The sequence below is a fragment of the Phyllostomus discolor genome, chromosome 5 (genome assembly GCF_004126475.2).
Source record: "Phyllostomus discolor isolate MPI-MPIP mPhyDis1 chromosome 5, mPhyDis1.pri.v3, whole genome shotgun sequence".
NCBI classification, from domain to species: domain Eukaryota; kingdom Metazoa; phylum Chordata; class Mammalia; order Chiroptera; family Phyllostomidae; genus Phyllostomus; species Phyllostomus discolor.
This window is the reverse complement of record NC_040907.2, coordinates 57,995,376-58,021,647: the sequence shown is the minus strand read 5'-3', so window position 1 is coordinate 58,021,647 and position 26,272 is coordinate 57,995,376. Positions and strand designations below refer to the sequence as shown.

Below are 26,272 nucleotides of genomic sequence, written 5' to 3'. Positions count from 1 at the left end.
CACCTCTCTCAAGAGACTATGAGTTCCTGTGAGAACTTACATTCATGTATATTCATCTTTGTGTCCTGATATATACCGCATGCTAAATAAATGGCTACTGAACTAAATTACAGCACAATGGCAAAACTGTACTCTCCCGCTGAAAAAGAATGAGGAATCCTCATTAGGAACATACATGTCCTACCTCTGCTGCTGAAGCAAAAGAATCAGTTGACGCAACGCTCAAGGTGTCTCGCAGGCCGAAGTCATCCACATTCCCCTTCATAGTGATATCCGTATCTTTATCTTAAAAAGAATATGAAAGGTTTAGAGACTCATAATCCTTGTCATACTTCATACTCTATAGTTGGTTTTTCTTTTTCTTTTTACTCCAGTCTTTCTTTATACAGACTGCTGCAGCCTGAAAGGAAAACACTACAAACCAATGGGACATAATCTGAGCCAACTCTCAAAGTGTATTCTTTGTTAACTGATTGTGAAACACTGCCAGAATAGAAAGTGCTATAAAGTAGACACTTTTGCTTTAAAGGGGGATTAAATTTAATTTTGGATTAAAGACGTTTTTGAGTATATAATAACTTAAATTGGTATATAAAAACTGCAGTTAGATAATCTACTCTACATGGTAAAATCAGTATATTACCAAAGACAGTATGAAACAGAGCAATTTAGTTCCAAGTGGACTTGCTCATATTGAACAAACTGGTAGGTTCAGTAAAATTAAATGAATTATGAATATAAAATGTTATCCAGCCTCTCAGTTGTGATAAACTGATCAATTATAACAATTCAAGGAGGTATCTCAGTTCTTCTGGTCTTTAAGGCCGCTTTACAACACTGAAAAGTCCAAAAGTGAAGAGATCTAGGTCTTTCACACTTACTCTCCCTACCTGAGGGTCAAATATAACTGCTCCAATGATTTTAAAGGTCTGGAAAAGTGTAATACATTTTCAAATAGTTAATCTATCTTGACAGGCTACCTATTAGCAATACACAACATTCTGAATGTGCATGCCAATATCTTCACATACTATCATCAGGAATCTGTTAACATTAAACTTTCAAATACTGTACTTGCTTACCAAATGACCACATTGTAGCAAACAATTGATATGCTTCAAAATGTATCACAAGTATGAAAAAGAAAACAACAAAATATATTCAGATTTTTCTTATTTTGTTTCTCAATCTGCTAACTTTGTCAGATACTTTATCTTTAGAAAGAAACCAGAACTCTCTTTGGCTTTCATTCATTCAAATTTCAATTGCATCATTTTTCCTAAAATAAAATTCATTACCTTTACCAGAAATTTCCCAGGCTCTTTTAAAGTTCCAAGTACCAGAAAAAACAGACATTTTGTGATTCTATACTGGAAGTGTAAGGTTTTTAAAGATCCAAACCATTAATTTATTTTAAAGTCAAAAGTTTTTAAACCAATTCATATTCTAAGCTCTAGCCAAGCAAAAAAGCAAATAAACCATAATTGGTACAAAATTGATTCCTATTAAGTATCAAAAATAACCATATACATAGAATATTTTTTTACTACTGTATATCTGATGAAACCATAGTTAACATTTTAACCATTTATCTTCTAAGTTTAAATGAAAATTGTTATCAACTGAAGTTTATAGTCATCCTTTTAAAATATCTAACTTGTCAGCTTAAAATCCTTGTAACTACTAAATCAATAATGGAATCTGAGGTTGAATTATTCTATTTTCAAAAATACATGTTCTTTTAGAAATGTTAATTTTCATCAAATTTGGGAACAAAACAACACAATTGTTTTACATTTATAAACAGCTATAAAATTGGTATTTCTGGAAACTCAATTATCCAGAAAAACGTCAATTATTCTCCTTTTAGTGCATATATGATCTTTTGAAATGCATGCACAAACTGACACATTAATTATTTATAAAACTGAATTGGCATTTAGAAGTTTCAAACCTTTAACTTCTAATAATTTTCCATTATGAGTATTAACTGTACAAAAAGAAGTCAAAGTACAATTTTCATTTTGCCAAAGAACTTTTAAAGCAGGATGAAATTACTAGCCAATTAAGTTAAATCTTGGTTCCATATGCCTTTTGCTATTTTCAGAATGGAACACAGACATTTATCTCATGTCACTTTACCTTTCAGACATTACCCATGAGCTGTTAAAAGTCTGTTTTACTTCACTCAACAGAAACCAGCCACTCAACATCATCCAGATCAGTTACCATGATTGTACTTTATTTAAAAACAAATCTAACAAAAAATGGCTCAGAAGAACTGGAAAGGTTTATTCATTGAATCCAGCTATATAAACCACAGATCATACTTCTCATTTCAGTAATAGTTATGCTTCCTGGAGTGGCAGCTTAATAATTATGAAGAGAAATAATGTATCTGTTTTTCAGATAAGCCAATAAAAAGTATAAAGAAAGAATATTGGGCAATATCTCAAACTTACTGCTTTCATGCATCCAATTAAAATTTAAAATACTTTTTTATTACCATATAAAATATAAAATATTAAAAGGACTTATCTAAGAAAAAGAGAAAGATAAAAAATATGAACAACAAAATGAAAACAAACCCACAACTTTTGACAACCAAACCTAAAAAAACAAAAACAAACTAAGCAAACAGCTGGAACAGGAACAGATTCATAGAAATAGAGACCACATGGAGGGTTATCAGCAGGGAGAGGGAGGGGAAGAATGGGGGAAAAGGTACAGGGAATAAGAAGCATGAATGATAAGTACAAAAGAGACAGGGAGGTTAAGAAGAGTATAGGAAATGGAGAAGTCAAAGAACTTGTATGTATGACCCATGGACATGAACTAAGGCGGGGGAGAGGGGAATGCTGGTGGGGGGATACAGGGTGGAGGGGAATAAAAAAAAGAAGAAAAAAAGAAAAAACTAAAATTTAAAATACTTTTTGAACCTAATACAAAATAATACTGAATGTAAACTGTAATTGAAAAATAAAATTGAAAAAATTAAATACCCTTTCTAAAAAATATCATCAACTCTTGATTGTGGTATTGAAAGGCAAGGATAGCATGGAAAATTGGAAACCAAAGCCTTCATCTTTTTTTCTTTTTTTTTGACTATCATTCTCACTCTTTTTTTTTAAGATTTTTATTTATTTATTTTTAGAGGAAAGGGAGGGAGGGGGGGAGAGAGAGAGAGAGAGAGAGGGAGAAAGAGAGACATCAATGTGCGGTGGCTGGGGGTCATGGCCTGCAACCCAGGCATGTACCCTGACTGGGAATCAGACCTGCGACACTTTGGCTCACAGCCCGCACTCAATCCACTGAGCTATGCCAGCCGGAGGCAAAGCCTTCATCTTAATCAATATTTGCAGGAGTATTTTCCTATCAAATTTTTCTTAGCAGGAAAAAATGCTAAAGATATCGTTACACACCTACTAGAATTACTGAACTGGGAAAAAATGTCATTTTTGTTGTTAAGGATGTACAGCAATGGAAATTCTCACATGCCACACTGGTAGCAGTCAACTGGTAGAACCATAGAGGAAATTTTGACATTATCTATTAAACTTCAAGATTGCCTTCCATATGACCTAGCAATTCTATCTTTGGGTATCTTTTACAGAAATGCATGCTTATGTGCATAAAAATGTTCATAACAGCATTTATAATAGCTCCAAAATGGAGAAAAACCTATGTCCATCACCACAGAATACACAAACTGTGGTATGTTCATACAGGGAAACACCACACAACAACAAAAGTGAATGAACTGCTAGTACATGCAAGAATGTGGATGAATTTCACAATACGTTGAATGAAGAATTATATGTATGATTTCATTCATATTAAAATTCAAAAACAGGCAAAACAATACTAAATTGATTACTAAGTTGGTAAAACTATAAAGAAAAACCAGGAAGTAAACAGCACTAGCAACAGAACAGTGGTTAATTTGGTGGGTAGGTGGAAGAGCTACTGATTGCCAGAAGGTACAAGGGGATCTTCTAGGAATTCGGCAATGTTTTATTTTTTGATCTACATAATACCTACACAACAGGGGGTGATAAATTACTGTATTTTTTTGTTTTGTGCACTTTCCTCTAAGGGTTTAGAAGGAAAGAAAACAATAAATCTATATATTTTGGCCACAAATGGGTGAAAGAAAACACCATGAAATACTTTCTGTATTTCAATGTTGGCAGTAAAACTTTATTAGACATGAATTTCACACCCTAGAAGATGAGGCATCTATAATGATGCTAGGTTAAAAGTGAAAAGATCTGACCAGTCTGTTAAATATAACAGCAAAGTGAAAATAATTTATCTGTACCCTATAAAGGAATACCAGTAGTAGTAGCAAAGTCTAATGCCACACATATACCACTCACAACCTTTTTTCTCCTAACTCATTAATCTTTCTTTGCTACTTAGTGATTGATTTAGAATTTTAAATGGGAATGTTTGGGTGAGGAGAATTAATTATTTTCAGTAAGAAGACTGCAAAAAGATGGGAAATAAGAGATGCTAGCTATTTAATAAAATTAATAATCATTTATTTTGCACTTACTACCTGCAAGAAACAAAGTAATATGGTTTATATTTATTATTTCGTAATTCCCACAGTAATCCTTTGCAGTAGGTAATATTATTCTTTTTCATTTTATATATCAAGAGGCTAAGGTACAGAAAGGTGAAGTAACTGGTCCATACTCACACAGTTAAGGAATGGAATGGCAGGATTCAAACCCAGGTCAGCTGACACCAGGTCCCATGCTATGAAATTATGGAGTTGTGGTGTCCAGTATGGGAGCTGCTAGCCCATGTGTCTACCAAGCACATGAAATGTGGCTAGTCAGAACTGAGAGGTTCTGTAAGTGTAAAATACACAATGGGTTTTGAAAACTTAGTATCAAAACATATAAAATATTAATAAATACTGGGCTTAAGAAGATGTATTATTAAAATTAATTTCACTACTTTCATTTTAGCTTTTCATGTGACTACTAGAAAATTTAAGGTTACATTGGTGGTTCACATTTACTTGTATTTCTATTAGACAGCACTATTAGAGCACTCCTTGCTCATATCTTACCTTCAGGGCAAAGGGCTTACAAGTTCTTTAGAGGATTCAGATTCAGCTCATATTTTTTTGAGTGACTACTATGTGCCCAAGGCATTCTGCTAAGTGCTTTCATGGACTATTTATTTCATTTAATATCTGTAACTGTTAAACTAGCCTAATTATGTACAAGAATGCTTTATTGTACCTAGAACAAAAAGGTCATTTCCTAATCAAAATCTTCAAGGGCTCTTTGTCTGGTTTTCAAAGCTTTCCATAATCTCTGTCCACCTTACCTATCTAACCTTGTTTTCTATTAATTACTAAAAGAGCCCTCAGCTTTAGCTGAGTACATTCACTGTATTCCCACTTGCTATAGAGCAATGTAATGGTTAAAAGCTTGGACTCTAGTGTCAACCAGAAAGCATATGGATTCCAATCCTAGCTTTGCTGTTTACTGTCTGGGTAAACTGGGGATAACAATATTGATTTCACAGAGTTATCATGAGGATTAAATCAGAGATTTATGGAGGCACTGTCCTTGCTAACATGGTAAGTGCTAAGTAATTTTTTGCTAGTATTATTACTGCTGTATGAATTCTTCACTCAAGCTTTTGGTTCCTCCTGCATCTTCTCCAAAATACAAATTTACCCCCTTCTGATCCTTTGCCCCATGCTACCCAGGAAGACATACTGCTCCATAATTTGCAGCTGAAGTATTATCCCCTGCAAGCTTCCTCCAAAAATTAGCTTTATTTATTTTTTTCTTCCATGTAAGGCAGTACAGCAAAAGTGTTAACATCATAGGTCTGGAGCCACACGGCTTAGATTCAAATTCTGACTCTGCTATTTATTAGCTGTGTAACCTTGGGTACATTTTTTATCTTCTTAGTTCCTCAGTGTTCTTGTTTATAAAATGTGGGGGAAAATCTACCTCATATAGTTGTATGAGGATTAAACAAGTTATATGTAAAGTAAGCATTCGATACATGTTAGCTATTCATATTATTTTGTGAACGATAAGGATGTACCATTGAATACACTATCTGAATTTTTATTTAACTGTTGCCTGATCACACAGCCCATCTGTCCAGCTGGACTGACACAACTTAAATGGGTGAACTTTCTCAGATTTCCTATTTATTTTTCTTTCATTTTTTTCTGATGGTTTTTACAGTTCTCAATAGAGCATGTAAACACTTAAATATCTATTCATATAAACTAAATAAAACTTGTTATTATAAACTGACCATCTCCAAAACATGGAAATCCCTAACTTAAAAAGCCTCTCATATATATTTCCTCTAGGTCATTTTGCCTGTTATATGGCTTGTTTTCAGAGCCCTGTTAAAATTCTTATGTTTCTAATACCCAGACCTGAATTAATTAAACCTATGATACTATCTTCTAAACCTAAAATATGCAGCTTAAGCCCCTTAAGGATCTATCATTAGCATTCCATTGCCAAAAAAAAAAGCTTTCCTCATAATTGGGTGATTAAATATCAAAAATGTGCCATAAGTTACCACGCTGGCACTTGGTGGGGTTGCTCTTTTTTAACTCTAACCTTTTAAAAATGTAAGTCTAAAATTCTTAAAAAACACTTACCTGTGTCAACCACCCAGAACCTTTAAACCATTCATGCATAGACATAAACTATGTTTTTCCTTAGAAGAACACTGAGAGTAGGCATACTTTTAACTGAATAGTTACATATTTTAGGCCAAAAATCTGACTGGATTCAAGCCACCCTCCTTCTTTTCACAATCTCCTAATTCACATATTACTTAGGCTTTTTCCAAAGCCAAATTTGCTTGAAAGTTAAAAAAATGAAAAAGAAAAAAAACAACTAGGAGACACTTTGGCCCTGGAATTGGAACTTCAGGTCTAGATCTATTTCTTTAAATCAGTGCAAGCAGGTTTTTCATACCCTTGATTTTGCCATCACTAGGCACATTCTATTTTCTGTCACTCAGAAGACATCAGGTCTATTTTAACCTCAGCAGATTCTAGTGGAGATTCCAGAGATGCCACTCCTCTTTTAAAATCTAGGCTGTCCACTGTGGGCTTTGTAACACCAGCAAGAAGAGGAAGCCTGCCAAATGTCTCAATATCATCTGACTTCTATGTCAGCAGCTATTCTCCAAATGATCTTTAGCAACTTAAATATGATTTGAAACCTTGTCTTTTGTATGATTTTATTAAAAATGGAGAAGTTCCTGCTGCCCACAAGATAAGCTATTTTCCAAACAGAGTCTGCTGTAATCAGTCAAAATAATTAAGAAATCTAGAAAACTATTGCTGCATTTTGTGTATCTTATATGACTATCTGCCACACCCACCCTGTGGATATTTTTTTAATTCAGATTTGTTTTACAATGCTATAGTTTGGTTTGAGAGACAAAAAAAGTTGAATATAAAAATAAAAAACAACACAATTTCAGAAAGACCTAAGATGTATTTTCTTGATTTTCCTCTCAATGTACCTTAATATTGAAAAGAACAATGAAATTGACTGAAACAAAAGAAAGGAAATCAATCAGTTCTTGATGTTATTGTGTTATTACTTGTGTTATTACTTACACAACTTTGCCCATGTGAAATAATACGTATACAATAATGGCCTGCTACTATGGCCCTACCCAAAAATGCATGTTCCATAATTTGTCACAACTGGCTTTCCCTATTTATCACAAGTTCATATATGCCATGATTGGCCAACATAACAACTATGATTTGTAACTGGGAAATACAGCTGCCAATGCAAAATGAAAGGTAGAAGGAAAGAGAAAGGACTAAAAGCACTTACTACCTTTTTTTTTAGGATGATAAAAAAGTGACTGGATAACCTGAATTACAGCAAAAAGTAATCAAGTTTATATCTGCAGTTATAGAGACTTTGACAGGGCTACTCAGAACAACTGGTCACTCTGTACACGACACAAAGGCCCCTGGCCAATGTGACAAGTGGCCGCAGAAATCCAGCCCATATCCGGGGCCTGCATCTTCTTCGAAAGTGAACCTTTTTTCTTATCACAAACATGCCCTTCCCAAGGGGCTACATGGGACTTTTTCCAAATCACACCAAGTCCTTGTATGGGTGAGTGAAGGTCCTGGACTTAGAAATCCAAGCTGGTAAGATGTAACTTAGATACAAAAGAGGCAACAGCAAGCAACAGGCTTTTTCCCCTTGTTTCTGACACCCCAGCAATCTTCCTACTGCTTTCATCTCTGAACCTACTTTGACTTGCATGTAATACCAATTAGACCTCACTTTGTAGTATTATTAAATACTTTGAAATTATGATTATAAGCCTTAATGCATGGGAGAAAATTACTAGGCCAAATTTCTCATATGTTCTACAATTGCACTCTGTATATTTAGAGGTCTGAGTACACAAGTTAAGCCTGTAATTCATGTCACTCCCTAAAAATAAACCCTCAGAGAGTTTATCCTCCAGCCACAGTGATTGTGCACAAAAGGCAAAGGACGGGGTCTTAGAGCAAAAACTCTGGGCTGTCTGACATCTGACTCAAGATGATAGGTTGAGGTATTTGCTCTTGCTGCCAAGCTCTTTCAATATTGCTACATGTTCTATCTGGATGCTTACCAAAAAAGAAGAATAATGTCTCTCTCGTCATGGTCAGGAGGTCCCACTTTACAGCTTTTCCTATTCTCTGCCAGAGAATTTGTGGAATCAGTATGAGGCCAGAAAAGTCTCTAATTTTCCCTTAGAAGATTTCTCACTATCTCAATGAAATCCTCTTCATAAAAGAGCAGAAAGAAGGATGGATAAAATATTTACATTGCACTGGGCAACCCTTCCACAATCTCCTGCTAACAGATAAATTTGACAGACTTCTTATACTTCTCAGTGGCTCCCTTTTGCCTAAAGGTACAAAACAAGGACCTTCATGATTTGTTTCCTGTCCACCTTTCTCCATTTCTTTCCCACTACTCTCCTATATACATTGTGTTCCCAAGACATAACAAATGACTTACAGTTCCCCAAACAGGCTCTATTATATACCTTCATGTGGTTCCCTCGGCTCGGAATGGCCTTTTCTCAATGGTCTTCCTGGCGGACCTTCATCCTTCAAACATCACACTTGTGAAGGCTTCCCTGAGACCCCATGAATAACCATTGCTTTCGTTTGGTGTTTCCATAGCACTTTCTAAACACATTATTATAGCACTTATTCCACTGAGCTATATAATTTTTTAATGCCTATCTCCAAAACTGCTGTGCTGCCTACAAGCAAGGGTGACATCTTCTTCATCCTTGTCTCCAGTGTCTTATACCATGTTTGACACACAGTAGGCAATCCAGTGTTTGCTAAATAATCCAGAACTAACAGTCTATGAGTTCATTCTGTTAAAAAATAGATTATAAGGAGGCCTAAATACGTATCTTAAATATGCAAAGCAATGCTGTTGAGCTACAAAAATTCCTGGTTTGTTTTTAAGGGCTAAATTTATTTCTACACATCAGTATGAAAGAATCTCAAAGCCCTTTGCTGCAGCCAAAAAAACAACATTTATAAAGTTATGCCTTAAGACATTTCCTGGTAATATGGCTGTTGCAAAGACATACTACCCTTTATAGAAAATATAAGCATACAAACTATGAAACCCAATTAATTTTAGAGGAAGTCTAATGAAAGTGCAGATTAGCAAGATTGAACTTTATTCATATAAACCATAACAATTAAATGATGTTCCCAAGAAACTGTGAGCAAGCTTCGTCATTAATCAGGTCTATTTTTACACTTGTATTAAATTAAGCAATTTGGTCCTGCCCTAATAGCTTAACCAAAGTGAGTAAAGAATAATGTTAATTTCTGAATGTACTAATATTGAAGTAAAATACCAAACCATGTAATTATACATATCTTGTAATGATCTAATGATAACAGAAATCTACTGGAGTACAAATCATTCCTTGATATTAGGTTTTAATCCATTTTCTACCAATCTCTCACTTACTAAAGTTTAATTTTTACCAAAGTAATTCACAAATTTCTATTTAATATGAAAGATAAATATACTTTTATTGTGTAATACTTGGTATGTACAAAAGTTACATATTTACCATGGATGTGTATTTTTAATCAAAATACTAAAACAAACATTTGTGAATTTACCACCAATTTATAGCCACTTTTCCAAAGTTTACAAAATTATTTACTTAAAATGAAATATAATAATACAAAAAACAGTGCTGTACCTATCTTCTTTTTACCTGATATCCATGATATATGAATCTCCATATGAATTATAAGAAGTCGCAGATATTAAGATATTTCAGTAAAAGACTGTAGCAGATAATCAGATTAACCACACATCCCAAACAAGAGCTGTTACTTGTAAATTCTTAGGCCCTTAAACAGGCTGAGGGCACTTCAGTTAGGAAGAATGGGAAAGAATGGATGTGGGAAGGAAAAATTGAGAGAAGGATCTTCTACTTTGTGGAGGGAGCTTAGGCTTTGAGTCTTATGAGGTATATACTAACATATTGCTTTCTGACTGCTTTAAAAAAGTAAGTTCTGATTGTCCAATCAGACCAGAAGTAACTTTCAGAAACGGTTTTAGCCCTTACTTCATCACATGTAAGGCACACAGTGTGATGGCAGGGGGCGGCAGGAAAGAAGCATAAGGGTCGGAAAAGAAATAAAAAATAAACATGTTAACATCCGCAAATATGTGGTCTAGATAAAAATTCCAAAATCATCTATGACAAACTCCTGGTGGCAGAACTAATAAGCATTCAGAAGGGTTGTTGATAATATTCAAATTTAAATATCAACATTTTAGATACTGGCAACAAAAACTTTAAAAATGTAAATTTTAAAAAGATAGATACCATGACAACAAAACTATAAGGGACCTTGGAATAAAGATATGTAAGACCTCCATGGAGAAAATTTTAAAACATTATGAAAGATATAAAAGATTTAAGTAAATGAAGAACCATACCATGGTCATAGATTAAAACATTAATGTTACAGAAATCTAAATTCTCCCACAGACTGAACTATAAATGTAATGTAATAATCAAAATCTCCAGAGGGGTTTTCATGGAACTTGGCAAGCGGTCGTAAGTTTCACATGGAAAAGCAAGGGCACAGAAGAGCCAAGGCAATGCTTAAAAAGGAACACAGTGAATGGACTCACCCTGCCAGTGTCGAGACTCATAAAACTACATAAAACTACCGGAACTAAGATACTGAAGCCAGTGCAGGAACAAACAAGCTAAAGATGCACATATAAGACAACCTGACAGATGACAGGGGGCATTTCAAATCAGTGAGAACAGGATATGCTACCCAATGAATGGTGCTGGAGGAACTAGTAATCCACATGTTAAAAAACAGTAATTATAATATACATTTAAAAAACCAGCTCCTGGCAGATTAAAAACCTAAATAGGAAAAGCGAAACTTTCTAAAGAAAATACAAAGAATTCTCTATATCTTCTAAACAATACACAGAAAGTGCAAGCCATAAAGGAAAGATTGATAAATGTGGTAACATTAAAATAAAAAATCTTGGTACAACCAGAGAGACATTAAACAAAATGAGGATATGAGAAGGAACTCTTACACACTGCTAGCAGAAGATTAAATTGGTACAAATAATTTAGAGAGTGATTTGGTGCTATCTGCTAAAACTAAGGACAAGCATAATTGATTATCCATCAATTCCATATCTATAGCAATGGCTATCATTCTTGTTTGTCCATGATGATCTAAAGTAACAAATGCATTTTGAAACCCAGTAGACAAAAATATATGAGTACAAACAAAACAGAAGTTTTATAACAGAAGTTTCATAAAACTACTATATATACACAAACATATGTGTGTATGTATTGTACAGGTATGCATGTGGTATATGTATGTGTATGTGCACACATAATGCACTCACATATATGTGTGTATATATACAATGTATTTTCTAGAATGTTGGCTGCAACCCACTAAACTGAATTCATGACCAATAGTAAGTCATAACCACAGGTTTAAAAAACTTTCCTAGAGGAATACCTATAAATGTGCACAGAGACACATGCAAGCATGGTCACTGGGACATGATGTATGTAAGTGTAGGTACAGGCTTATGGTAACACCAAACTTGGGAAAAAGAGAGAAACATAATCAGGAAACGTTTCATAGGTCACTTCAACTAACTCTGCAATCATATAGGTCATTATTTTAAAAATCTGAAGCTCTTGTGGCAAAATGTTAGTATTTGATAAAACTTTAAAAATATTCTCTATACTTTTTATGCTTGGTCTTTCATTTTATAGAGAACAAAAAGACATGGGAAACCTAATCTGTATCCACTACAGTGTAGCCACGAGTATCAGGCATTGAAAATAATGTAATTAAATATTCCATCTTTCCACAAGGTATTTAAGGTCTAATATAAGGGACTGGGTATGTATATAATTATAATGTGCTGTCAGAAGTAACGAATGCTATTGAGGACACCATTAAATGTCCCTCAACTTCTTATTTCATATTAGACTTCCACTCCATCCTCCAGGAAGAAGCTATACTGGTTTAACACTTAAAGTTGCTCCCTTCACCTTTTCATTTGCTCCTCCCTGTGGGAAGAGTAACTTAGCTAATGCCGAGAGCCTGAGTAATCATTAGGCAGAAATAAAACAAGATAGAATCACTGTTCACTACCTGATTCTTGATGTGCACTAGCTAGCACCCTCTTCTCTTCCCTTCTCTTCTCTTCTCTCCTCTCTCGCTGTCTCTGTGTCTCTCTCGCTCTCTCCACCCTCTCCCTTTCTCTCTCCCTCTCACATACACACACATCTCCCAGAGAAAGGTCTAGCTAGGTCTGCAAACCTATAACTTTTGTGCTGGATCTCCCTCTCCTGAACTGGACAAGTGCTAGCAGGGATTATAAGGCAAGCAGAGAATTCTTATGCAGTGGGTGGGGTAAGTGCACTAGAAATTTGCTCTGCACTCTCACCTCTTCTCCAAAGAATTTTTAAAAAGATTTTATTTCTTTATTTTCAGAGAGAGGGAAAGCAAGGGAGAAAGAGAGGGAAAGAAACATCGATGTGCAAGAAATACATCTATCAGTTGCCTCTCGCATATCCCCAACCGGGGACCTGGCCCGCAAACCAGGCATGTGCCCCGACTGGGAACTGAACCAGCAACCTTTAGGTTCACAGTGCAGCACTCAATCCACTGAGCCACACCAGCTGGGGCTCCAAAGAATTTTTTTGATAACAAGTGAGGAAGCACAGAACGTCTTCACACATTGTCCAATACAGCCATTAGCAAAAAAAAAAAAAAAATCAAAATGAAGTTAATACTATTTTATATTCAACATCTGGCTCTTTTTGTGTTCTCAATTTATTCACAACCCAGAGTCTGATGAATCTTTAAATGGTACCCATAAGACAAAAAAATGCCATTATTATGGAACAGAGAAAGGTATTAGAGTTTCCCTCTGGCTTGAAAAGCAAAGAAGAATGCAGAGAGGAAGTAACTTTGAAGAGAGTTGTGTTCTATAAACAGAAAAATGATTCAAAGCATGTTGAATTATGCAATGAAACAGCATTGGCAGAAGAATGCAAAACGAAAAGTAAGAAAAATTTGTTAAAAATCTGAAGTTGATAATACAACTAAAATCTCAGAGAAGAATTTCATTTTGCAAAAGACCTTATTTAGACTGGCTGGTTTATATGGGACAAAGTAAAACAAATAGGTTAGGAGAGCGGTCTGAGAACCTGACAATGTTAAAATGGGAGCTCTGTACAAAGAAAGTAACTCACCAGTGGAGAGTGAGAATGGAGGCAGGTGCCCAATTAGGAGATCATTAAGCCCAAGCAAAACATAATGAGGTTGCAGAGGAAAGAGAATGAATGAGAACAATATTATGGAGGTGGAATCAATAGAATTTGCTAAAGAACTGCATGTGCTGGCAAGAAGGAGTATACCCATTAACATTTTTTGTTTTCCTCCTGCCTGTATGGCAAGGTCAGGGACTAAGGAAAGCCAGTAACCTTAGCTACATCTAGAAAAAACAGTTCTGCAAAGTATTTGTCCTTCAGATGAGTTTTCTTTTCTAACATGGAAAAAGTGGATTTATAAAAGTATCCTATTTACTCTCTTGAATACTGTACATAATGTTACACACGGCTTAAATACCTTGTTTCAGAAAATGCAAATTTATATTACTACTGTGAGAAAAAATTTTAAAATTCACAGAAAAATCAATGTTGTCTAGAGAATATGACAATAATATCACTGTAAAACAAGTTATGAACATGTGACATCCATCTACCTACAACTATGTAATTTAAAAATAATATTAGAACAGGCCTCATAAAAACTCTAGAATACAACTACAATATAAATAGAGAACAAGTGCTTACCACGTGCCTATTCTAAAATATGATTCACAATAAGATACAGTCTTGCATCTTATTGCTAAAGAAGGCAAGTCTAAGAAAGGTCAAGGCTTGCTTAGGTTTCATAGCTGGTAAGAGTGGTAGAACCAGGACCTGAATCCATGTTTGTTTTTTTTCATTCTAAAGCTCACATTCTTAACTACTAAACATACTGTCTATAATTGAAATCATATTGGAGTTTTTTGGTTGAGACTTCAAAAATTACAGTAACAAAATTATAAATTAACAATGGCAATTTAACACTTCCTTGAAAAACAGAAACTACAAATAAGCATAACACTTCTAGATGCTGTTAGCTGGAAGAGCTTGTACACTAACGGAAATTTACACCAACAACATGTCAAGTCTCTGTGCATAACCACCACTCTGTCTTACTCTGAGTTACAGTAGCAGGTGTATACAAAACATGCCAGAAAAAGAGTGGTGACCCAAATTAACCGTATTTGCCATATATAATATGCTCCCATGTATAACACACACCCACATTTTTGTGTGCATCATGTACAGGATTATTATACCTATTATTATACCCATGGTATGTAATCATTATGCCCATGTATAATGAGCATCCTTTCATCCCCTCAAAAATTTGGGCAAAAATGTGTGCATTATACATGGTAAAATACGGTAACTTCCAATGCTTGGAGCAGCACAGAATGGCATTTGTGAGTCATAGGCATCTAACATGTATTATAGATAAAATGTGCTGCCCTCTACTGATTTCAGCACCTCCCATTTAACACTGAACAGTCATGTAAGAAGAAAAAAAACTTTATTATTAGAGAACTAATTCAGATCTTCATTTCTCTTTATGATAAGATAAATACAATAAACAATTATTATTTAAGCCAGGAGCAAACTTTTGGCATGTAAGACCAAATACAGAAATATATCCAATAATTGATTATTCACTAATTAGGATGGTTAAGGAAATACCAGTACAGAAAATGACAAAAGATGAATTATCGAATACATGGTGGTTATATCTTATGCAAGGGATGTACAACACAATTTGAACCCTACGTTTTTCAAATATTTTTTCCTATAGGAATAAATGTAAAGGGAAGTTGAAGAACATCACAAGTATTATATTGTATTTCTTTTTCAAGGATAGTTTAGCACAATAAATGACTATAATAAAATATGTTTTTAAGAATGCTTTAAAAACATAATGTGTTTGTAGTAAGGTATTTGTATCACTATCACTTACTTCCCAAATATCAAAACTATTTATTTTAACACAGATGATAGCTTGGCTTAGGAGTGCATTAGAGTGGTTGTGATTTTAGAGCCAGGATGCCAGAAGATCCTAAATTTAACAAGAAAACTGAAAATAACAGCAAAATAATCACCAAAGCCACTTGCAGAAGATCCCATGCATTTAAACAATAGTAGAGTTCACAGGATACTGACAAACGATGCTCAGTATTTCTGGTTACCAGCTAAAGTCGTACCACCTAGAGTAAACATGGTTAATAATTCCTAGGCCAATGAACTCTGAAACTATGTGATTCTTGATGAGATTTTTTTAATTCTGGGGATTTGCATTATTTAAAATTTTTAGCATAAAGTGCTCTTTTGCCCTGTTTCAACCCCACAAAACTTCAATTACTTAAAATTAGCTCAACAGAAACATACTCCATTTTTAAGAGCCTTTTTTTTCTGATAGAAAACATTACCTTTTTATTTTTTGTTTTAACAGCTTTATTAAATTATAATATACATACCATAATATTCCCCTTTTATAAGTGTAAACACGATGAATTTTAATAAATGTACAGAGTTATACAACCATCACCATAAGTCAGTGTTAGAATCATATTATATGATTTTCAAACTGTTGCTAACTTCACCTACCAAAGTAACCAAGAAACTCATTACAATTAATAACTCAGAAGCTTTTTGGCTCTGCTACTTTTTTTAAAAAGAAAATAGATATGACTGACTTTCAATGAACACATTATCTAAAAAATGCTAAGAGTATTTTAAACATACTAAAAGAATCATGCTGAGGAGGATTTAAACTGTTCTCCTACAATCTTGTCTACGTTAACTTGGCAAACTAATATAGACAGTACAAGTGTAAAATTAAGTACAGTTTATATTTTGAATTCCAATAAGTGAAATAAGTTTGACTGCAGCTCTACCACTGTCAATAGAACCCAACACATTTGTCTTCCAAAACCAACTAGCTGTGAATACTTAGGGCAAATACCCACCTGCAAAAAAGCTCAGCATTGGCAGTATTTCCAAATAAAATGTAAATTGATATTAACCTCTCTAACGGGAGTAGGGGAGAGAAAACTGTACTTGAACAATGATTAAAAAAAAAAAAAAAAAAAAAAAAAAAAAAACCTCTCTTAAAAAAAACTTTTTACATTTTCTTAAGTTACTACTTAAGTAGATAAATACACATATATTTTCATATAATATATAGTAAAGTATCCCATGATACCTTTATAGTCAAGATAAAAAATGTGAAAGTAAAATCAGTTTTATTTATGGATGGTTGAACAACAAAGTATTTTCATAATTCATGGTGAATTTAGTATAATATTGTTATCAACTGTAAATGATAATTAAAAATTAAAAAAATAATCATCCTTGGTGACCTAAGGTCATTAAAAAGTGCCATGCTGCAGATCTCTGATTCTGGCTTCATCTACTTTAAGATGTGATGTTATAATATAATAAGTAGTATATATTTATCAGCTTTCCGACATAGAGCTCCTAAAACCCTTGGAATCTCCTGAGTGATGAGGGTGCCAGGAGTATCTTTCATTATTTATAATAAGCCCCTTTCAAACCTGCCTGATTGTATGCTAATTAGGTGACTCCTGGAGGAAGGGAAATGGCTGTCAAGGGAGCCTACCATATGACTAGAAGATTGGAGCTTCAGCTCCATCCCTGACTCCAGAGGGGTGGGTGGGGCTACAGATTAATCAGCAATGGCCGTGATTTAATCAATCATGCCTATGTAGTGAAGCCTCTCTAAGAATAATAAACTACAGGGGCAGAAAGCTTCCAGGTTGGTGAACATACCCAGGTGCTGGGAAGGTGTCATGTCTGGAGAGGGCATGAAAGCTCAATGTCTACTCCCCAACCTTGGCTATCCCGTACAAACAAAATTTGTTACCTAAACTCAAAATACATACACATATAAACAACTCAAAATGCAGCTACTTTCAGTAATTTATGTTTAGAAATAAATGTGGAAAAACTTAACACTCCTTAAGTATTTGGGGTTTTTTTTTACTAGAAAACAATAATTCTCCTCAATTAAAAGACTCAAATTTTAATCATTCTTCCTTGGAAGACTTCACTTAAGAAGTTTCTTCAAAGTTCTTTTCTCATTGAAAATAGGAAACAGCCCTGGCTGGTGTAGCTCAGTGAATTAAGCACAGGCTGCAAACCAAAAAGGTTGCCGGTTTGATTCCCAGTCAGGGTACACACCTAGGTTGTGGGCCAGGTCCCCAATGGGGGCCGTGAGAGAAGCAACCACACATTGATGTTTTTCTCCTTCTCTTTCTCCCTCCCTTCCCCTCTCACTAAAAAAATAAATAAGTAAAATATTTTTTTTAAATAGTAAACAAAGGCAATGGTACATAATAACATATGTACTGACTACTTACATCAAAATCTAGCCAGCACCCTGATCAGTGTGGCTCAGTTAGTTGGAGTGTCGTCCCATAAGCCAAAAAGGGTTGCAGGTTCAATTCTCAGTCAGGGACATGCCTCAGTGGCACCTTGGGTCCCCTTTAGGGGCATGTACAAGAGGCAACTGATTGATGTTTCTCTCTCACATTGATGTTTCTTTCCCTCTCTCTCTCCCTCTCTTCCTCTCTTAAAAAAATAAAATAAAATAATCGAGCCTGCAACTAAAATAAGGTCCAAGAAATATAATTACTTAAAATATTTTAAAAGTACACCATGAATTACATGCACATTTCTGAGGTGGTGTGTCTATGTCCTGTTTTTATATTATTTTTAATTGTTTGTTTTCCTTTCTGTAGCACTTCAACTGAAATTCTTTCACTTAGAATGTAATTTTAAAATAATGTCACAACCTTAATTACTATAAGCACTTGAATTTATAACTTAAAGCATTAAGTCACTTGAAAAAATAAAACTGGAAGAAAAAAACAATATGATAGAAAGAGCACTTTTTTGTTCTTTGCTATTTCATAAAAAATATGTACCCATATTAATACACTGAAACAACTAATTACAAGAATATTTTTAAAAGCACACATTTAATAAAAACCATGTAAAATATCCATCTTACCAATATCATTAGCAAGAGAATTAGGATCAGATGCCCCCAGGGTAGCTTCAAACTCCTCTTGGAGACGGTATGCTCTTTGCAGCAGAGCTTCAAGTTTATGGATAAATTCAGTACTAATAATATCCTACAAAGAGAGAAAAAGTGCACACAGCAAATATTATATACTAATGTTAAACTTTGAAACGTTTTCCACTTTTAAATAAAAGGCAGAAAAAGTGAAAGATATAAAAATACTCCTGCAGGTACAGAGAGTACTGTGACAGAAGTCAGGAGGCCTGGGTTCTGGCAGTGACGTTGGCTAAATTATCTCATTTTTCAGGAGTCAGTTTCTTTATCTGTGAAACTGAGCTGGACTAAATCAGGGATTCTTAAAATAAGGTACCTGGACCAGAAGCATCAATATTATCCAGGAACTTGTTAGAAATGCAAATTCTCAGGACCTACCTCAGTCCCACTGAATTAAAAACCTGAGGGTGGGGTCCTTGAATCTGTGTTTTCACAAGCCTTTCAGATGATTCAGATGCATGCCCAAATTTGAGAGTCACTAGTTTAGATGATCAATAAGTACTGATGAAGTTCTAACTCTATGTGATTTTTGTGACTATAATAGAACTTAATTAAACCCAAAGCACAAAACAGACCTTAAAAAATTCCTTCAAAAATTGTATCTGCTTAATTGCATACATACCTAGAAAATCAGAAAATTGAACAGAAAGAGCCCAATAAGAAACAGTTCCAAATAATCCCAGGGGAGAAAATAAACAGTTCTTTTAAATGCCATAGAAAGCAAGTACACTGAATCAACATTAAAGTAGTTTTGATTCCTCCAAATAGGAATAAGACTCTCAAGAAAATCACCCTTACATCTACGCTTTCTTCAGCAATGGCATCTCCTGCACCCAATTTAATGGAACTACAGGCTTCATCTTCAGCCTGTCTATTTCGAAAGGTTAGAGCTTGTTCCCATCGGCGCAATGCCTCTTCAAACAATTCCATACCTAAAAATTAAGAACAGAACAATTATAAATAAGCAAAGCAAATGCCAAAATAAAATCATTTGGCATCTGAAATGTTTTTCATACAGTTATCATCAATGGCAAACACAGTCTGACTGTAGTTTTGGTATTAAAGAATAATTTTATGTTCATGTCATTTCACAGTAGAATCCTTAATTCCCCAATGTATTCCAGGCCTATAGTTTTAGTCAACCAAAAATCAGACAGAACTGACTAATGTTTCATTTTTTAAAAAATGTGACTCAAATGTATATGATGTTTGGAATTTTTCTAAAACAGTATCATGATTTCATCAAAAGAGCAACAATAATAGCTATTTTTATAGTCACACCACTACCTTTCTAAATAACACCCTAAGTTAAAAAGACAACTGATGGGTAAATAAAAGAAACTAGTTGATATGAAGCTACAAAGTTTATAAAGGTTCCCAGAAAGAAAGAGCAAAGCTAAGAGAAAATAAAGTAGTGTAAGAAGTCTAGAATACAGTCTCTTCTACCTTTTTCTCCACTAACAGGTGTCTTAAACAAGTAACATACCAACTTGCTGATCTGGATGGACAAATTGCTGGGCCAGAGTTAAAAGTCTACAAGATTATAGGAAGAACTCATGAAGGGATAAAGTAGGAATTTTATATTCCTGACAATATGGGAAAATGGGTGAATGTGTGCCTCTTTTTCTCCAAATTAAAAAAAAAAAAGCTTACCAAAACAAAAGTATTTCAAAATCTTAATTTTTCAAGACATATAAAAGAAAAAAATCTTTAAAAGTTGCTTAAGAATCCAGGAAAGTCATTGTCAAGATGTTTTTAAGATACGATAGTTAAAAGAATACCTCTCCTCTAAAATCATTTCAATTACCCAGAAAACCTACAACTCTAAAAAAATAAAATGTTCTTTAAATGTAATTCAGGCCTTTGCTTCTTTGTAGCAAAGGACCACCACCTAAATCTTCCTTCTAAGAAATGTAAGCACTTAAAAGACAATTATTGTACATCACTCTCTACTCTCATTTCTCCAAACTATACAATTCTAATTCCTTCAGCCTTTCTTCACTCCATGCACTCTCTATCCATCTGATTATTTTGGATAAACATAAGGAAGAATTATCTAACAGCAGAGCTATCTCTCAGGAAGCACTGGGTCTTACCTCACAGAGAAACGTTGCCCAAACCATCATATTATCATTAGTTTTGTAACAGAATTCAAGCATATTGGATTGGCCAAAAAGTTCATTTGGTTTTTTCTGTGAGATGGCTCTAGTAGCACTTAGTTGTCTTTAACTTCATTTGAAACAATTTTGTTAGATTGTATTGTGACAGCTGTCATATCAGCGTTCACTTGAAAAAAACTTAGCAAAATTGGTGAATCTTTGTGTAGCCATTTTAATATTGAAAATGGAAGAAAATACACAACAGTTTTGGCATATTATGTTTTACTATTTCAAGAAAGGTGAAAATGCAACTGAAATACAAAAAACAAAAGGATTTGTGCAGTGTTTGGAGAAGGTGCTATAACTGACTGAACATGTCAAAAGTGATTTGTAAAATTTCCAGCTGGAGATTTCTCCCTATTCGATGCTCCACAGTTGGGTAGATAAGTTGAAGTTGATAATAATTAAATTGAGACATTAATTGAGAACATTCAATATTATACCACATGGGAGATAGCAGACATATTCAAAATATCCAAAATCAACAGTTATTGGTGAAAATGAAAAAAAAAAATGTATCTTTTATGGAAAAAACTAAACGAACTTCTTAGCCATACTAGTATGTCACCAATCTTTTTATGTCATCAGTCTTGTACAGGGAATCAAAACAACCATCAGAACAATGGTGAGTGCTCAGGTGATCCACAGAGCTCTTACCAATCCTGATTCTATCGTACTCTAACTCCTAGCAGCTTCTCTAGTTTTGCTCTATTTCTCATTAATGTTCCAACAAGCTGTGAGATAGGTTTACTACATAGTTAAGAGTTATCTAGAAACATGAGTTTAATTCTCTGAAGACCTTTGAAAAGTTTGCAAAAGAACTACTCTTACACCTTTCCCCACAGACAGGAGTACCTACTGTGATACTACTGGAGATGGTAAGTCTTCAACTATTCTAGACTTTGGGAATGCATTCAAACACACATAGTCCTTCTGTAAGTCATCATCCCCTTTACTGCTCATTGGCCAAGGCTGCATCACGGTTTTTTGGTTTGGTTTTTAAATTAGTATGCATTTCCAATAAATGGAATACAGCCTGAAATAGAATAGAGAAGAATGGTGATACCCATTTGAAAAAGTATTTGATCTGACTCGGTGCTTTCTGAGCTCGAGACTTTCTAGACATGCTCATGGTCAAGGCAAGAGAAATACTGAGATGTAAAACAATGGCCTTCTTTCTATTTAAAATTTTCTCTGGGTGTAAGAACACAAATGATAGCTAGTGGGTTCTGGTAGATTCATTAGATAAGAGTCAACAATTAGGTTAAGTGAGTGTAATGGTCACCCAAAGGTATCAGGTCTTAGTCTCTGAAACTTGTATATATTATCTTATAAGGAAAAGAGGTCTTGCAGATGTGATGAAATTAAGATTTTTAACATGGGAAGATTATCCTAGACCACCCTGTGGGCCCTAAATCCAATCACAACTTATAAGAGAGAGGCAGAGGGAGATTTGATATACAGAGGAGATAAAATGAAAACAAAGGCAGAAACTGAAACCAGGAGATCACAAGCCAGAAGCCACTAGGAGCTGGAAGACGCAAGAAACAGATTCTCTCCTATCCTCCATATGGAGCATGGCCTTGATGACACCTTGATGTTAACCCAGTGATAAAGGTTTCAGGCTTCTTGTCTCCAGAACTCTGAGAGAATAAATTTCTGTTTTAACATCCCAAGTGTTTGGTACAGCACCCTCAGGAAACTAATACAATAGGTTGGGTTATATACACAAAATTCAAGATATAAGAACATTTTTAAATTACAGTTGTTCCCCTTACAATAATTCTTCATTCTTTAGTTTGACATTAAATGTTGAGTCTATCTTAAAACTTTATTAAGTTACTCCTACCCATCAAGTACAAGTTCTCAGGAGTAGTCACAGGAATATTAACAAGTTTAATATCATCTTCATCCGCTTTGTCCCAGGAATTAGAATTGCCACAAGCGCAGCTATGACAAGAATTGACACTCTGAACCTAAAATTAAGATGGACAAAGGTTACTTCGAAATCTCTTTTTTAATAGTATTTTGTGATCTTTTATATTTATAAATTATTTATATATGCCCTATTCCTGGTAAAACAACCCATGTAATTTCTACCTGAAGACCCTAAAAATTCTAAGCCTTTATTTGCTAAAAAACACACAAGTAGAATAATATTTTGAACATAAATCAGTTACTTCCATCAAAAATCAAGCAATTTTTTAGTTTACTATTTTATTATTTACTTATACATTTTATTCACATCTACTTCTATTTGAAGTAGCTAATATTATAACCTAAAAATAAAAGGCTGAAGTGACAGACAACAAGCATGTATTTGAGATCCATAAGAATAGCTATTTAGGCAGCACTGACTCAGGCAGAAATACCAATAGTGTTCTGAGCAAGAAAGGAAGGCAAGGGACCAATTACTCAATGAGGAAGGCATTTCTGTAAGTGCAGATAAGCTAACCTAGTGATGCTAATTCAGTCTGGCAGTCATCAGGCTGGTAGTCATAATATCTGATTTCTTGTTATCTTTGCAAACAGTTATTTGGGATGCAATGCTGCTTTAGGCCTAGTACGAAGGTTATTTGCCCTGGTTTAACATGCCAAAGGTTTGACGTATAGTAAGAGTTGCAAGGCAGTTCTTCGGGGATGGCAGCTCTGACTCCATTTTAAAGTGGCTCCATTTGTATTATTTTTTACACTAGCTTATTTTCCTTTTAGAATTTATTGCAATGTGCATTCTCTACTATATGATAACTAACATTAAAAATCATCTATCATCTTCCCTTCTCTAGCAGTCATTTCAGTCACCTCTGTGCAGAAACAGAGATCTCCAATCTCTAATGCCAGTTCTGAACACTTTTTCAGAAATCTAAACCTGCATTTCCATCTGCCATTTGGTGAGTCCACTTGGCTCTTCTGCTGGCATCTCAGATTATATGAAAGAAATACAACAAAAACTCTTCCTCCTCCCATTCACTAGTAGTACATACTTCAACCCCCATAATTTCTCAAAATAGAAAACAAGAAGTAACCTTTAATTTCTCTTCCCACATTTCTCAGATCCAATTACCAAATTCTGTAGACCCTCTCTCCTCCGTTCCACCCCTGTTGTCATGACCCTCATTTAGGCATCATCAAAAGGCACAAATCTACCCTGGCTGGTGTGACTCAGTGGATGAAGCACCAGCTTGTGGACCAAAGGTTGCTGGTTTGATTCCCGATCAAAGCACATACATGTGTTGCAGGCTAGGCCCCCACCTGGGGGCATGAGAGAGGCAACAGGTCAATGTATATTTTGTGCATTGATGTTTCTCTACCTCTCTTTCACCCTCCTCACTTCTAAAAATAAATAAAGGTGTTTGTTTTAAGGCACAAATCTGAGTTCACAGACCTGGCAATGGACTCACTAGGCCAGTTGAGGCAGGTATAGTAAAGTCATTCTGAAGACTTGTTACTCACAATATTATCATGAAACTCACTTTATCTATCTCCTTGTCAAGAACAGCTTCAACTTTCAGTTGAGAAAATTTAAAACAAAGGCACTTCTCTAACATAAAAGAAGTCCAAATTATAGAATGGCCATATACTTCATTATCCTGCTCAGTTTTACAGAGGAATTGAAAGTCTGCAAGCCTTTGATAGCTGTTCCTGACACAGAAGAGCCTTTAAAAAATTATTATATTTTTAGGCACTTAAGAATGGAGCAGCGGTATATTTCAACAAAGTATAGAAGGCACAGAACAAAATATGGTGCTCTATAAATTATTTTTAAAAAAATGTTTTAATCCTCACCTAAGGACATTTTTTCATTGCTATTTTTTAAAAGGAGAGAGTAAGGGACAGAGAGAAACATCGATGTGAGGGAGAAGCATCAATTGGTTGCCTCTTGCATGTGCCTGGACTGGGGATTATATGTGCCCAGATCTAGGGATATGACCTGCAACCTAGGTATGTGCCCTGACCAGGAATCAAACCCACAGCCCTTTGATTGGATGATGCTTCAACCAATTGAGCCCACAGGCCAGGGCTCTGTAAACTGCTTTTTTTTTTCACTAACTTTTATTAGCTATATTTATAATATAAAATAATAGGTGACTTAGGTAGAAAGCATCAAACTAAATAATGAGTCTAAGAGAAAAAGTAAACTACCACTCCTCTTATACCTTCCTGGGCCCAGTGTCATTCAGTACAGGAAACCTCTGTTCACACCTTCTGGAGTATATGCACCCCCTCTCACTTCCCTTTTCAATACATATTGCTTTCAACACAAAGTTTTCTTTCCACACTAAATATATCTTAGACATGTATAAACTACTTTTTAAAATGAACATACATGTTGGTAGAGGCATGCACTCCCTGGAAGAACATAGGAAACTGTGTTTGTCTCAAGGAAGGGAATTGAATACATCACAAACACACATTTCACTGTACATTTCTTGCTTCTTTATTTAGTAGAAGTGTATATATCACCTATTTTTAAAAATAATTTTTAAATTATAGTAGATTTAAACAGTAACTTCATTCCTCACTTATCAATCAATACTCTATTAATGCTCCAAACACAGAAGTGAGGAACTCCATACTTGGCTTCAGCAAGCCAAACATTTTTTCCAAAGCAGGCTCATCAAGTGAATTTTGTGACCTAGTACAAAGTCTGGGTGCATCTTCCAGCTTTTTGCAGAGCATTTAGCTTTGAAGCAACATTTCCATATCACCACCATTTTCAGAGGGCCCCATGGGACCACATCACTTACTCAAAGATCCTGGAAACAAACTGACTGAATATTTAGCAAAATGATCATTTTACTTCCTCAACCAGATTTCTTAAGGTTTTTTACTTTATTAAGAGCTATCTATAATTGTATAACTTTTAAACCAATAGATAACAATAGGTATATAAACAAACTTAAAAGTATAATAAATTTTTTTCTTTACTTACAGAGGCCAAACTCTGTGCAGAATCTGAGTATTTACTGAAAAGTCCTCCATTAACATAGTTACAAGACTGAGATCCTTTGTCTTTGACAGAACTTAAAGATAAAGTCAAATTCTGTCTACTACTGGAACAACTTGAACCTATCAAACGAACACATAAATATTACAACTATCAACAGATCCAATGACAAATTTCAAAATTATGTTATATTCATTCAGAAACCTAATTTTAAAACACATTTCATTCAATTGTGTAAATTACTATACATGTACCATTAAAATCTACTTCTCTATACAATGTTTTTAACACTGCTAAAATGTGCTTCTGAAATGAAGAATAAAA

The 26,272-nt window shown here is 34.6% G+C and overlaps 1 protein-coding gene across 3 annotated transcripts in view; it reads right to left on the bottom strand.

Annotated features, from left to right (window-relative positions):
* Positions 1–26,272, bottom strand: part of MIGA1 (mitoguardin 1) — a 75,990-nt gene that overhangs the window by 31,942 nt on the left and 17,776 nt on the right. For all 3 annotated transcript variants that reach the window (XM_036026334.1, XM_036026336.1, XM_036026335.1), the window contains exons 4-8: positions 25,934–26,070; positions 22,850–22,976; positions 19,640–19,773; positions 18,776–18,899; positions 185–285 (exon numbers count right to left, since the gene is read on the bottom strand). In XM_036026334.1, the coding sequence (XP_035882227.1) occupies positions 185–285; positions 18,776–18,899; positions 19,640–19,773; positions 22,850–22,976; positions 25,934–26,070 (623 nt within the window). The remainder of the gene's footprint in view (positions 1–184; positions 286–18,775; positions 18,900–19,639; positions 19,774–22,849; positions 22,977–25,933; positions 26,071–26,272) is intronic.